Source organism: Priceomyces carsonii (genome assembly GCF_900007245.1).
Source record: "Priceomyces carsonii strain CBS4050 genome assembly, scaffold: Debaryomyces_carsonii_scaffold_2, whole genome shotgun sequence".
Classification (NCBI taxonomy): domain Eukaryota; kingdom Fungi; phylum Ascomycota; class Pichiomycetes; order Serinales; family Debaryomycetaceae; genus Priceomyces; species Priceomyces carsonii.
In genome coordinates, this window is record NW_026946675.1 from 882,814 (window position 1) to 894,573 (window position 11,760).

General features: G+C 39.2%; 5 protein-coding genes across 5 annotated transcripts; 2 read left to right on the forward strand and 3 right to left on the reverse strand.

Annotated features, from left to right (window-relative positions):
• Nucleotides 1-556: 556 nt before the first annotated feature.
• SDS24 (Sds24p) lies at nucleotides 557-2,089 on the reverse strand (the record flags this gene model as incomplete). Its single annotated transcript, XM_062951758.1, has 1 exon — nucleotides 557-2,089. The coding sequence occupies one exon, from the start codon at nucleotides 2,087-2,089 to the stop codon at nucleotides 557-559; it is 1,533 nt and encodes a 510-aa protein (XP_062808729.1).
• An 825-nt stretch (nucleotides 2,090-2,914) lies between these two features.
• On the forward strand, nucleotides 2,915-4,378 carry OLE1 (stearoyl-CoA 9-desaturase; the record flags this gene model as incomplete). The annotated part of the gene is made up of 1 exon (XM_062951759.1): nucleotides 2,915-4,378. The coding sequence occupies one exon, from the start codon at nucleotides 2,915-2,917 to the stop codon at nucleotides 4,376-4,378; it is 1,464 nt and encodes a 487-aa protein (XP_062808730.1).
• A 1,899-nt stretch (nucleotides 4,379-6,277) lies between these two features.
• Nucleotides 6,278-7,423, forward strand: ADH2 (alcohol dehydrogenase; the record flags this gene model as incomplete). The annotated part of the gene is made up of 1 exon (XM_062951760.1): nucleotides 6,278-7,423. One exon carries the CDS (start codon nucleotides 6,278-6,280, stop codon nucleotides 7,421-7,423), a length of 1,146 nt encoding a protein of 381 aa, XP_062808731.1.
• A 222-nt stretch (nucleotides 7,424-7,645) lies between these two features.
• Nucleotides 7,646-9,679, reverse strand: TKL1 (transketolase; the record flags this gene model as incomplete). Its single annotated transcript, XM_062951761.1, has 1 exon — nucleotides 7,646-9,679. The coding sequence occupies one exon, from the start codon at nucleotides 9,677-9,679 to the stop codon at nucleotides 7,646-7,648; it is 2,034 nt and encodes a 677-aa protein (XP_062808732.1).
• A 546-nt stretch (nucleotides 9,680-10,225) lies between these two features.
• Nucleotides 10,226-11,632, reverse strand: OPY2 (Opy2p; the record flags this gene model as incomplete). The annotated part of the gene is made up of 1 exon (XM_062951762.1): nucleotides 10,226-11,632. One exon carries the CDS (start codon nucleotides 11,630-11,632, stop codon nucleotides 10,226-10,228), a length of 1,407 nt encoding a protein of 468 aa, XP_062808733.1.
• Nucleotides 11,633-11,760: the final 128 nt, after the last annotated feature.

The window sequence follows — 11,760 nt, forward strand, 5'->3', positions numbered from 1 at the left end:
ATGTTGAATAATTAACAGTTCTAAGATAGTTATCTAAAAAACAAAAAAAGCTGCTACCTAAATTTATGGTAGAGGGGATAGGTAATTTATATCTAAAACTAAAGTGGGAGATGAGCGCAGAAAAAAAAATTTTTTCCTTCTGAATTGTTCCACGTGTACTGAAATATACGCCGTGACCAAGACTATTACTTAGGCAAATACAGTTGCATAATGGTGGCAAAAAAGTTAATCTTTTATCATAGGAGATCCGCCTCATAAAAGTAGGTCACTGAATCTTCCAATAATACAGTGTCAGCTGAAAATCCTTCAAGCTCGTACCTTTCGAAAGGTTCATTTGTGATATGAACCTATCAACAGTGATTTTCTGCGGACAAATATCTTACCTGTATGAGCTTTATTGATTTAGGACATACAAGAAATGTAGATTATAGTAGATATATAATAAGTTCATATCCGATACTCTATTTATATGGATTACGCCCCTATCTTTGTGTTGTCATTACAGATGAATAATTTTGACGAAATTGCTTGTAATCCCGATGGAATTGTTGACAAGTTAATCCTTCGAAAATACACTTTCGTTCTTAGTGTCCGAAACATATGCTTTTCTGAACATCTCTTGATTAGCGTTAGCTGGTGCTTCAAAGCTGGACCTAGTTGAAGTTGAAGAGCGTCTTCTTTGATTTCTAGCGGCAAGCGGATCTGTTTTCTTCCCTTTTAAAGAGGCAAATAAGCCTAAAATATCAGTTAAAGTTACAACACCGATCAATTTTCCTGGGAGTCCCATGGGTTCGTTACTAGCAGAGGGAGGTTGGTTTAGGGCTGCTTCGACTGTCGTAGGCGTAGCCAACGGAGTTGAACTCGACGAAGAGCTCACTGAGCTATTATGCTGCACCCTTGATTCAACAACCCATAACCTATGAGACTGAGTGGCCACGAGCTTTGCAATCACTCTGCCAAGAGAAGACTGCGTGTTCACATGAAATATAGGGTATTGATCTTGACCCTCGTCTATCCCTTTTTGGGACAAATTGTAACTAATAAAGTTCAACACTGATTTGAATAAAAGATGTGACTCCTTTGAGCTCGAAACGTTCTTCACGTCCACAATTGATATATTCCCTATCAATGACTTTGCTCTATCTATGACAGCAAGTGAAGTTACTCTTTCGTTGAACATCTTATGTAATGCTTCGATCAACATTTGGTCTTCGTAAATGGTTATTGGAGTGCTGGATCCGATTTGCAAATCCTGCAATGTTGAGTTCAAATAAAATTCTAAAGATGGAAACCTACGGGCATTGTCCCACAAATATTTTATAAGTCTTCTTTGAGATAAAATGCCTACAATATTTTTACCTCCAACATCAGTTATGGCTACTCTGTGAACGCCGCTTCCAAGTACCTCAACGACTTTGAAAAGGGTTTCCGATTCATAGAATTTAACAAATGGATTTTTGGGATGTAACCGTACAATGAAGTCAACTGGTACTTCTTCTCCTCTCTTTGCTTTATTTATTGTCTGCAACACTAAATCATGCTTCTGTTTTGGCGACAAAGATGGATCACCTATCTCATTTACCGCCAAGTCTCCGAGGTTGATCCTATTCATAATTAAAAGCAAGTAAGTATTCAAATCACTATAGTCAAACGTCAAACAATTAGTCAAATCATCAGAGTTATCCTTCGATAAGGAGACCGGAACACTTGTAAGGTTATGTTTTACTAAAGTTTGAAATGCTCGTTGAACAGAATAACTCGAGTTTATAGAAATCAATTTATTAGATTCAGCCAAATCATAAAGCGGAATATCATACCAATCTAATCCATTGGTTCCTACGACTTGATTATGGGTGCTACCAGTAGCGACAGACGATGCTCTAGAACTTACTGATGCATTTCTCGAAAGGCTAAAGCTATGCACGTCCTCATGATCTGGTGTATTCATAGGTAATGGAGGAGGTGAGCTCAATATTTCAACAATTGATGGCTTCCTTGATGGTGGTTGTTGACCACCACCAGTTCCACCCGCCGTATGTAAAGGTGAAGTGGGTGACTGCCTCAGAAAAGATGAATGGTTAGGCATCATCTAATTTGTGCAAACTTAGTAATAATTTCTTAACTATAGTATGTTCAATGTCCAGATGTGGTAGTTATATCTACACCTAATCAACTTCAATGTATTTTTGAACCTGGGGAACGTCTGACCAAACAAATTGCTATTATATTATACAAATGCGTTTAAATTGTCAGATTTATCTTTGTGTCAATTAGAACTTTCCGATAAATTCCCACTTACCTGCACTATTCGGGTGATAAAATCTAATGATACTAACAATATTCTCCCCACTGCGATTTATCTCGCAGTCTCTCCCACTTATTGTAATATCTATTAAGAAACTATGACTGTACTTGGAGAGACATGGCTCGTCATGACTCGCGACATTATTTACGATTTCCGCCTCTACGACATAGACATTCAATATCTCGGACAGCGTTCCTAACGCGCACCCAATAATGCTCAAATTTCTTTTGGTAAAGCAATGTCAGATGGCGGTTTTGTTTAATGTTGGTAGCAAGCTCGTGCTCTTCAGAAATTACCGTACGTGCAAAAAATACTACCGGCCAGCTACCGGTCAATTTTAAAGAGTTTATTAGTAGTAAATGTTTGGACCAATAGCTTTTTCCGAGGGAAGATTCGTAACCTCGGACACTAAGCCTGAGTTGGGACCCAACAATTTATATGTAGTAGATCTCAGGATACCGCAGTAGCTTTTATGGAACTTAAATAGTATAAAGAATACTGATCACCTCTGAAGCGAATCAAAAGCAGTTTATATTCAATAGTTCCAAAGTATTCTGTTTCTGTTATTAACCAATTCCTGACTGAGACATTAATATAATTAAACTGAATATGAGTACAGAGGTTGAAAAAGTTGATCAAGTGGATCTTACGTCCCTCAACTCTTTAGCTGCTGGAACTAATAAAAAGAATCCGAGAGTTGTGGCAGCAGGATTAGGTGGAAGATTGATGGGTACAAAATCTCTAGTAAATGTTACTGCTGATGAAATTACTAAAGACTCTTTGGAGCTGCTTGCTGAGAAGGATAGATTAGAAAAAGAAAAATTTTCGAAGATTAAGCATATATCTGAGAAGAAATGGACTCTTTCGAACTGGCATGAACATATTAATTGGTTAAATATGATATTAGTTGTATTTGTTCCAATTGCTGGTTTTTTTGTCGCCTATATTCATCCTCCTCAATTGAAGACTGTTATCTTAGGAGTAATACTTTACATTTTCAGTGGTGTTTCTATCACGGCAGGATATCATAGACATTTTGCTCACAGAGCATATGATACCGGTGTACCTCTTAAGTTGTTTTATGCACTTTTTGGAGCTGGAGCTGTTGAAGGCTCTATTAAATGGTGGAGTCATTCCCATAGAGTGCATCACAGATATACGGATACTCCAAGAGATCCTTATGATGCGAGACAAGGGTTCTTTTACTCCCATATGGGCTGGATGCTTGTTAAGGCTAATCCTAAAAACAGAGCTAGGGCTGACATTTCAGATTTAACTAGTGATTGGGTAGTCAACTTTCAACACCGTCATTACTTGATTTTGATGTTGTTGATGTCTGTTGTCGCTCCTACTTTAATTGCTGGATTAGGTTGGGGTGATTATTTAGGTGGTTTTGTATATGGCGGTATTATAAAGACTTTCGTCATTCAGCAGGCTACTTTCTGTGTCAATTCTTTGGCCCACTGGATTGGTGTCCAACCATTTGACGATAGAAGAACTCCAAGAGATCATGTGGTTACTGCACTCGTAACATTTGGGGAAGGCTATCATAACTTTCATCATGAATTTCCATCAGATTACCGTAATGCTTTGAAATGGTACCAATATGATCCTACTAAGATGTTTATTTTGGCTTTATCTAAAGTTGGCTTAGCATGGAATTTGAAGACATTTTCTTCAAATGCTATTGAGCAAGGTTTAGTCCAACAGCAACAAAAGAAGATAGATAGGATGAGGGCCAAATTGAACTGGGGTGTTTCGGTTGAGGAGTTGCCAGTCTGGGATAGACAAGAATTTACTGAAAGAGCCAAGAAAGAAGGTTTAATTATTATTTCAGGGATAGTCCATAATGTGAAACCCTTTATTAAGGAACATCCAGGTGGACAAGCCTTGATTAGAGCCTCTTTAGGAAAAGATGCTACTAAAGCTTTCAATGGAGCGGTGTATGCGCATTCTAATGCAGCTCATAATTTATTGGCTTCAATGAGAATAGGCGTCATTAAAGATGCTGTTGTAGATGCTGATACAATCAACGCACAACAAAGATTTTTGGAAAAGGAAAAATTGATTTAAAAATCAAGAACTTTGGGGTATTTGGAAACTAACAAAAAAAAAAGAACTGATTTTGAAACACTTTATATCATTCTGTTATGCATTCATTCATTTATTATGGATTCTTTATGAGTATTATATTAATATTCAGGCGTCTTCGTTAATTTGTCCTTCAAGAGACGAAGAAATATATCTAACAATAGTTTAGTTTAGCTTATTTAAATACATGTATTACGTGATCAATCTTATCTTTTATTTTTTTCTAGTATTCAAATTTGTGTGATGAAAAGTAAGGGTTTATCGAGAAATGCATTAAATGAAGTTAATGCATTATATGTTTTAATGTACTATGTCTAAACCGTTCCAACCCATCAGCGATGTCATAAATACATCAAATCCAAGAACTGGGTCACAATCCTTCAATGAGATATATGGCGAGCCGGAAAACTTCTTGGAGATTGAAGTATGTATTTCAACACGCTATCCTTGACACAAGCGAGTCGACGCAGATAATTGAGTACTAACGTAAACAGGTTCGAAATCCACAGACTCACGGCATAGGTAATGATATGTATACAGATTACGAAATAGTCTGTCGAGTATGTATCTGACAATAAGTCCTTTTTGATGAAAAGAGACGTCAATATCAAACTGAACATACTAACCTAATTTAAGACAAATATACCAGCATTTAAAAAAAGGAATAGTCGGGTACGCAGAAGGTACTCTGACTTTGTGGTCTTTCGAAAGATATTAGAGCAGGAAACTACTAGAGTGGTGATACCACCTTTACCTGGCAAAATTTTGTTAAATTCGAACAAGTTTAACGAGTTGAATATTGAAAGAAGAAGGCAAGGATTAGAGAGATTCTTGACCACGGTTAGTGGCCACCCATTACTACAAACAGGATCGAGGACCTTAATTGAGTTCATACAAAATGAAAGATGGGACCCAAAAACAAGTTTCTACTAGTATGTATTCTGTTTTTAAAGTTTCTGCATTACGCCAAAAATAATACGAATATATATTGCAAATACACTCCACATATTTTCGGATCTTGACACCAACAACGTAGGTTTTGAACAAATTCTATTTCTAACTGGCTTCCCCATTTCCTACATCTCTCAAAACAAAGCCGTTTTAATAACCGAAAAAGTTTCATTGGGCCAACTTCTGAAGTGCCGCACCCTTCTTCTGCCATGAAATATCGAATACTGGAGTCTTCCTTTCAAGTGTTCCACAACTACGATATATTCTTAAGTCCACTTACGCTCATGTGTTATGTGCCCTGCGCAACAGTCTCTCTATTTACTGTCCGAGGAGTTAGGAATTATCCGGACATTGGCCAGTGTCGGAACACACTTGGTCGAAGGAATCAAGCAGATTGCCATTAGGAAACCATAAAGCTGCATTTAGCCGTCCTCGCATCAGCAAGTTTCGTCTGGTCACTTACGGCAGAATATCTCGTTAAGCGAAGTAGCACGTTAACCCGAGCATTAACTATGTTTAGGCTGTGTTGGGGAGGAGCAACTTCGAAAGGCGCAAGAAAGACCTTTCGGACATTGCAACATATATTATATATCCCCATGTTTTGGGTGAGCTTTCAAACGATATTCCAAATGTTAAACGCACTAAGTGGGGATGCATAAACAAAACCAAGCTTCGGAGCCACGAACGTAATCATGTAGGTCGAACTCATATCTTCTGCGAGATAATCGTGCGAAAAAGGCAATTAGGTAATTTTTGAAAAAGAAAGGTAAATTCATGGTCAGTTAATCGGTGTTAGCCTAGGCTTTTAGATTTCGTGCCTAATTACCCTCCTCTTACTTCCCAGTGGGGAAAGATCTCTCAGTTATAAAACAGGACTGAGAGACTGTCTTCCGAAGCTCGCTTTAACAACTGTGATCACGAACTATAAATATGAGCGCAATATTCCAAACTGTACAACGCAACTCCTACAAGACAACAAGAAGTTTTAATAAAAACTCAATTGCAAATATCGTTAATTCAACTAGAAGAATGACTATTCCAACCACGCAAAAAGCTGTTATTTTTGAGACCAATGGAGGTCCTTTGAAGTACACCGATATTCCTGTTCCTAAACCAAAATCGAACGAGATTTTAATTAACGTCAAGTATTCCGGTGTCTGTCATACCGATTTACATGCTTGGAAAGGTGATTGGCCATTGGCTACAAAGTTGCCATTAGTCGGTGGTCATGAAGGTTCTGGTGTCGTTGTTGGAATGGGAGAGAACGTATCTGGTTGGGAAATTGGTGACCTCGCTGGTATAAAGTGGTTGAACGGTTCTTGTATGGCTTGTGAATTCTGCGAAACTACTCATGAGTCGAACTGTGCTAAGGCTGATTTGTCAGGTTACACCCATGATGGTTCTTTCCAACAGTATGCAACTGCTGATGCAGTTCAAGCTGCTCGTATTCCGAAAGGAACCGATTTAGCTGAAGTTGCTCCAATCTTATGTGCCGGAGTCACTGTCTACAAAGCTTTGAAGACGTCAGGAGCTAAACCAGGACAATGGGTTGCAATTTCTGGTGCTGCTGGTGGTTTAGGTTCTTTAGCCATTCAATATGCTAAAGTGATGGGTTTAAGAGTCGTCGGTATTGATGGTGGTGCTGACAAGGCTGAATTTGCTAAGTCTTTGGGTGCTGAGAAATTTATTGATTTTACTAAATCTAAGGATATCGTCAAAGATGTTCAGGATGCTACTGATGGTGGCCCTCATGGTGTTATTAATGTATCTGTTTCAGAAAAGGCAATGTCACAGTCAGTTGAATATGTTAGACCAACAGGTACCGTTGTTTTAGTTGGTTTGCCAGCAGGTGCTAACGTTATCGCTCCTGTTTTTGATTCTGTTGTCAAGACTATCTCTATTAGAGGATCTTATGTAGGAAACAGAGCTGATACTGCTGAAGCAATTGACTTTTTCTCAAGAGGTTTGATTAAGTGTCCAATCAAGATTGCAGGATTATCTGAATTGCCACACATTTATGAATTAATGGAACAAGGTAAGATATTGGGAAGATACGTTGTTGACACATCTAAGTAATCTTTTTTGCAGGTATGTCCCCTTAAATACGAGAAGTTTAACGTTTAAAAGTAGTTACATATTGAATGTACATTAAGTATTGAATGATCATGTTCCTGGTAGAGCCTCTCTTTCGTAGTTCGATTTTAGATCTTAAAAATTTACAATCAAAGCTAAAATAAAGCATTTAGTTAAGACATATATAATTTATATCATTTCACTTGTGCTGAAATTATTCACTCCTTAAAAAGCCCTGTTCAAAGGTGACAACAAAGGCTTACCCTTGTAGAATTGAACGGTCTTAGCGGCCCTGTCAGCAATTCCCTCTGGGGTGAAGTCGAGGAATTTATAAATATCAGCAGCTTTACCAGATGCACCGAATCTGGTCAATCCGAATTGTTCATGAGAATATTTAGACCATCCGAATGGAGACATCACCTCAACAGACAAAATTGGTACACCATCTGGTAACACGGATAATCTGTAATCCTGAGTTTGCTTATCAAAAGTAAAGAAATCTGGCACTGAGACAACACTTGCCTTTATTCCGTTTCCTTCCAACTTCTTGGCTGCCTCAATCGAGATTGAGACTTCAGACCCAGAACTAGCAATGATCACATCTGGTTTATCTTGTTTATAAATGGTGTATGCACCTTTCAGTGCCGCTTCAATTGACGAGTTTTCTAATTGAGGTAAATTCTGTCTACTAAGAGCGATCACATGTGGTGTTAAAGTTGATTCAATAGCACTTTCGTAAGCAGCAGAGGTCTCATTACCATCTGCAGGTCTCCATACTGACATATTTGGAATTGCTCTCAAATGTGCTAAGGTTTCGATCGGTTGATGAGTTGGTCCATCCTCACCTAAACCAATTGAATCGTGTGTGGCAACCCAGATGACCGGGAGTTTCGAAAGCGCAGACAATCTAGCCGCACCAGCACCATACGTAACGAAGTTCAAGAAAGTACCTCCATATGTCTTGAAACCACCGTATGCTGCAATACCATTCATCATTGCACCCATACCATGTTCCCTGACACCATATCTGATATATCTACCTTCGTAATCACCGATTTGCAAATCTGGTGGTTGGAAATCAGTAGATCCTGGTACTTTTGTCAAGTTTGACGGAGTAAGATCTGCTGATCCTCCTATCAATTCGGGAATGACTTCATAAAGTTTACTCAATACGTCTTCAGATGCCTTTCTAGTTGCGATAGCCTTATCGCTTGGGCTGAATCTGGGTAAGACCTTCTTCCAGTCATCAGGTAACTTTCCGGATAAACGACGCTTAAATTCAGCTCCCTCTTTTGGATATTTCTTTTCATATTCATCAAGCTTTTTGTTCCAAGCCTTCTCGACTTCCTGGTTCTCTTTAACATGTTTCTCGAAGCTCTCAGTAACCTCCTTTGGTACAACGAAAGTTTCATCTGGGTTGAATCCATTCTTCTCCTTCAATTGCCTAACATCATCTGGCTTCAATGGAGAGCCATGAACACCGTGAGTGCCTTGAGCTAAAGATCCGAAACCTATGATAGTTCTCAATCTAATTAAAGTTGGTTGGTTAGTTACCTTCTTGGCCTCCTCGATGGCATCTGCAACACCCTTTAAGTCGGTATCACCGTGATCAATTTCAATAATGTGCCAGCCATAAGCTCTATACCTTTCAATAACGTTTTCAGTAAATGCAAATTTGGTATCCCCATCAATGGAAATTCTGTTATCATCCCAAAATGCGATCAAGTTACCTAATTTTAAATGTCCAGCAAGAGAAGAGGCCTCCGAGGCAACACCTTCCATCAAACAACCATCACCTAAAAAGGCAAAGATATGTGAATCGATAAGCTTAAAATCAGGTTTGTTAAACTTTGCAGCTAATTGGGTTTGGGCAAGAGCCATTCCAATTGCGTTTGAAATACCTTGTCCCAATGGACCAGTGGTAACCTCGACACCTGGAGTATGAAGACGCTCTGGATGACCAGGAGTTTTGGAGTTCAATTGTCTGAACTGCTTCAAGTCTTCAATGCTCAAATCATACCCATACAAGTGCAATAATGAGTACAATAAGGCACAAGCATGACCATTGGATAAAACAAATCTATCCCTGTTAATCCATTCGGTATCTTTAGGATTGAACTTCATTTGTTTCCAAACAGCATGAGCGGCTGGTGCTAAACCCAAGGGGGCACCTGGGTGTCCTGAATTGGCTGCTTGAACTGCATCAACAGACAACAAGCGGATTGTAGCAATGGCTAATTGATCGATATCTTGAACCATTTTAAAATACTATTGTTCTTTAATTATCGAATTGACTAAAATTAAACTTTGGAACGGAAAGGTTGGGCTTGCTCTATATAAACCCTTGTCGTCTTCGTTGAGTATTGCCCGACGTTGCTTAATTATTAATTGCGTAATTATCCTCTTACTCTCGAGGGCTTCTCCGGTCATTCTAGTGGTTGCTATCACGTGGTATTTTAATCTGCCTCCCCGGTCTAGGCCAATAGTCTCCCGGGATACCGTACTGCATATAATAAAATTGCCCACCAGATGACCGTTGTAACTTTTTGGCCTCCCCAGCAAATTGCTTTCTATGCTACCACTTTGTCGCTACGGACACGCCTTTTCCGAGCTCATCAGATCGAATTTAATCGAATATGATCGAAGAGACTTTCACAGTATATTGCAATCAAGTGCTACAAAAATGACACAAAAAAATAAGTGCTACAATCCAGAAAAAATGCAAATATGTTCCATAAAATTTTGGGTCTTTGTAGCATTCTTTCAATGCAACATGCAATGCTTGAGTAAGTAACTAATGATATATTATTTGATATTCGTATTTTTATAGTCAATAGGATCTTCAAAGGGGCTTGTTTGTTGCGGGTATTGGGGATCATTATTATCGTCAACCTCTACTTCTAAAACAAAAGACCCAGTGCCGGAGTCTGGTAGAGTTGCATCGTCTGTCTGCTGTGGCCTAAGTACTGGCACGGGGGTAAAATGTGGGGGTTCCTGCTCATCACCGTCTGGGTGCACGTCCAATACAATCTCTCGGTCCTGCGAAGTATAGTCCTTCTGTGACTGACTGCCTTGTCTCCTTACACTTGTCGCCCTTGCTATTTCTCCGATATCTGAATCCACATCTGAATCATCTACTTCTTCGGCATCAGATATATCTGACAACGTGGTCGCGTTCATATTTGCAAACTCACTCTCGTCATTCTTAATAAAATCAGAAGATGAATTAGCAGTGGTTCCAAAGGAATCTTCTCTCATTCCTGTATCGTTCTCGTCGTCCGTGATATCTTCATCTTCCTCTTCTATTCTATCAACATCAATAAGTCTTGGCTGTGCTTTGATTGCAACCATAGTGGAGTCTAGGTGATTCTGATTGTTTGCCTTAGCCGAATCACCGACAATTGAAGCATTTTCAAGAGCCGACCAGTCCATTGTCGACTCACTGTCATAGGAGTATATGGATTTAGTGTTATTTTTTGTGGGCCGGACAGTTACACCAGGTATATATGCGATAGGTAAGATATTAGACGCATTGGTCGTGGACACAGACGTAGCGATAGAATTCCTATCGCTATTGAGGTTCAGGGATGGAACTCGTTTCATCTGTCTTCTACGTGCTGCCGCCGCTGATGCTCTGGCCCTGCCTTGGTTACCTCTTGCGTATCGAGCTCTTGGTCTAGTAAAAGACTCGTAAGATGATACTCTTCTATTTGAAGGACGGCTAGGGTTAGGCTGTCTGGATACCTGTGTTTCTTGAAATCTGGAAGGTGATCTCTTTAAGTTTTCATTAGAGTCGTTCTCATCGTCATTATATTCATAATCATCCTCTTCATCTTTTAAATCACCCATCATGATGTCATCGTCGTCTAAATACATTGGGGGCCGCCTTTTGTACAAAAATTTCCAATATAATATGCCACCAATTATCAAAAGTAAAGCCACGCCGCCCAAGACACCACCAACTATCCCACCCACCGGTACGCTTTTTCCACTACTTGTGCTACCCGTTTTCTTTTCACATCTAGGAGTTGGACAACTCTTACAAGAAGAGCTGACGAGAATACATTCTTCATCATCATCGCACTTTGGACACTTTGGGATACTCGAAGGGCATATATAACATCCTTGATCGTCAGTAGGATACAGTGACGTAGTGTCCCTTTCGAAGAGATAGATCTTCGTAGGTACGTCTATATCTTGTGTGAGAGACATCACAGAAGCCTTTTAGTAATAAGTTTGAAATATATGACCTTCTATAATTCAGATCAATACATTAATATGAGTAACTGATCTTTAAGCTCCGTAATAATGGAAGTTCATTAGTTGATCTCTGATGTTTG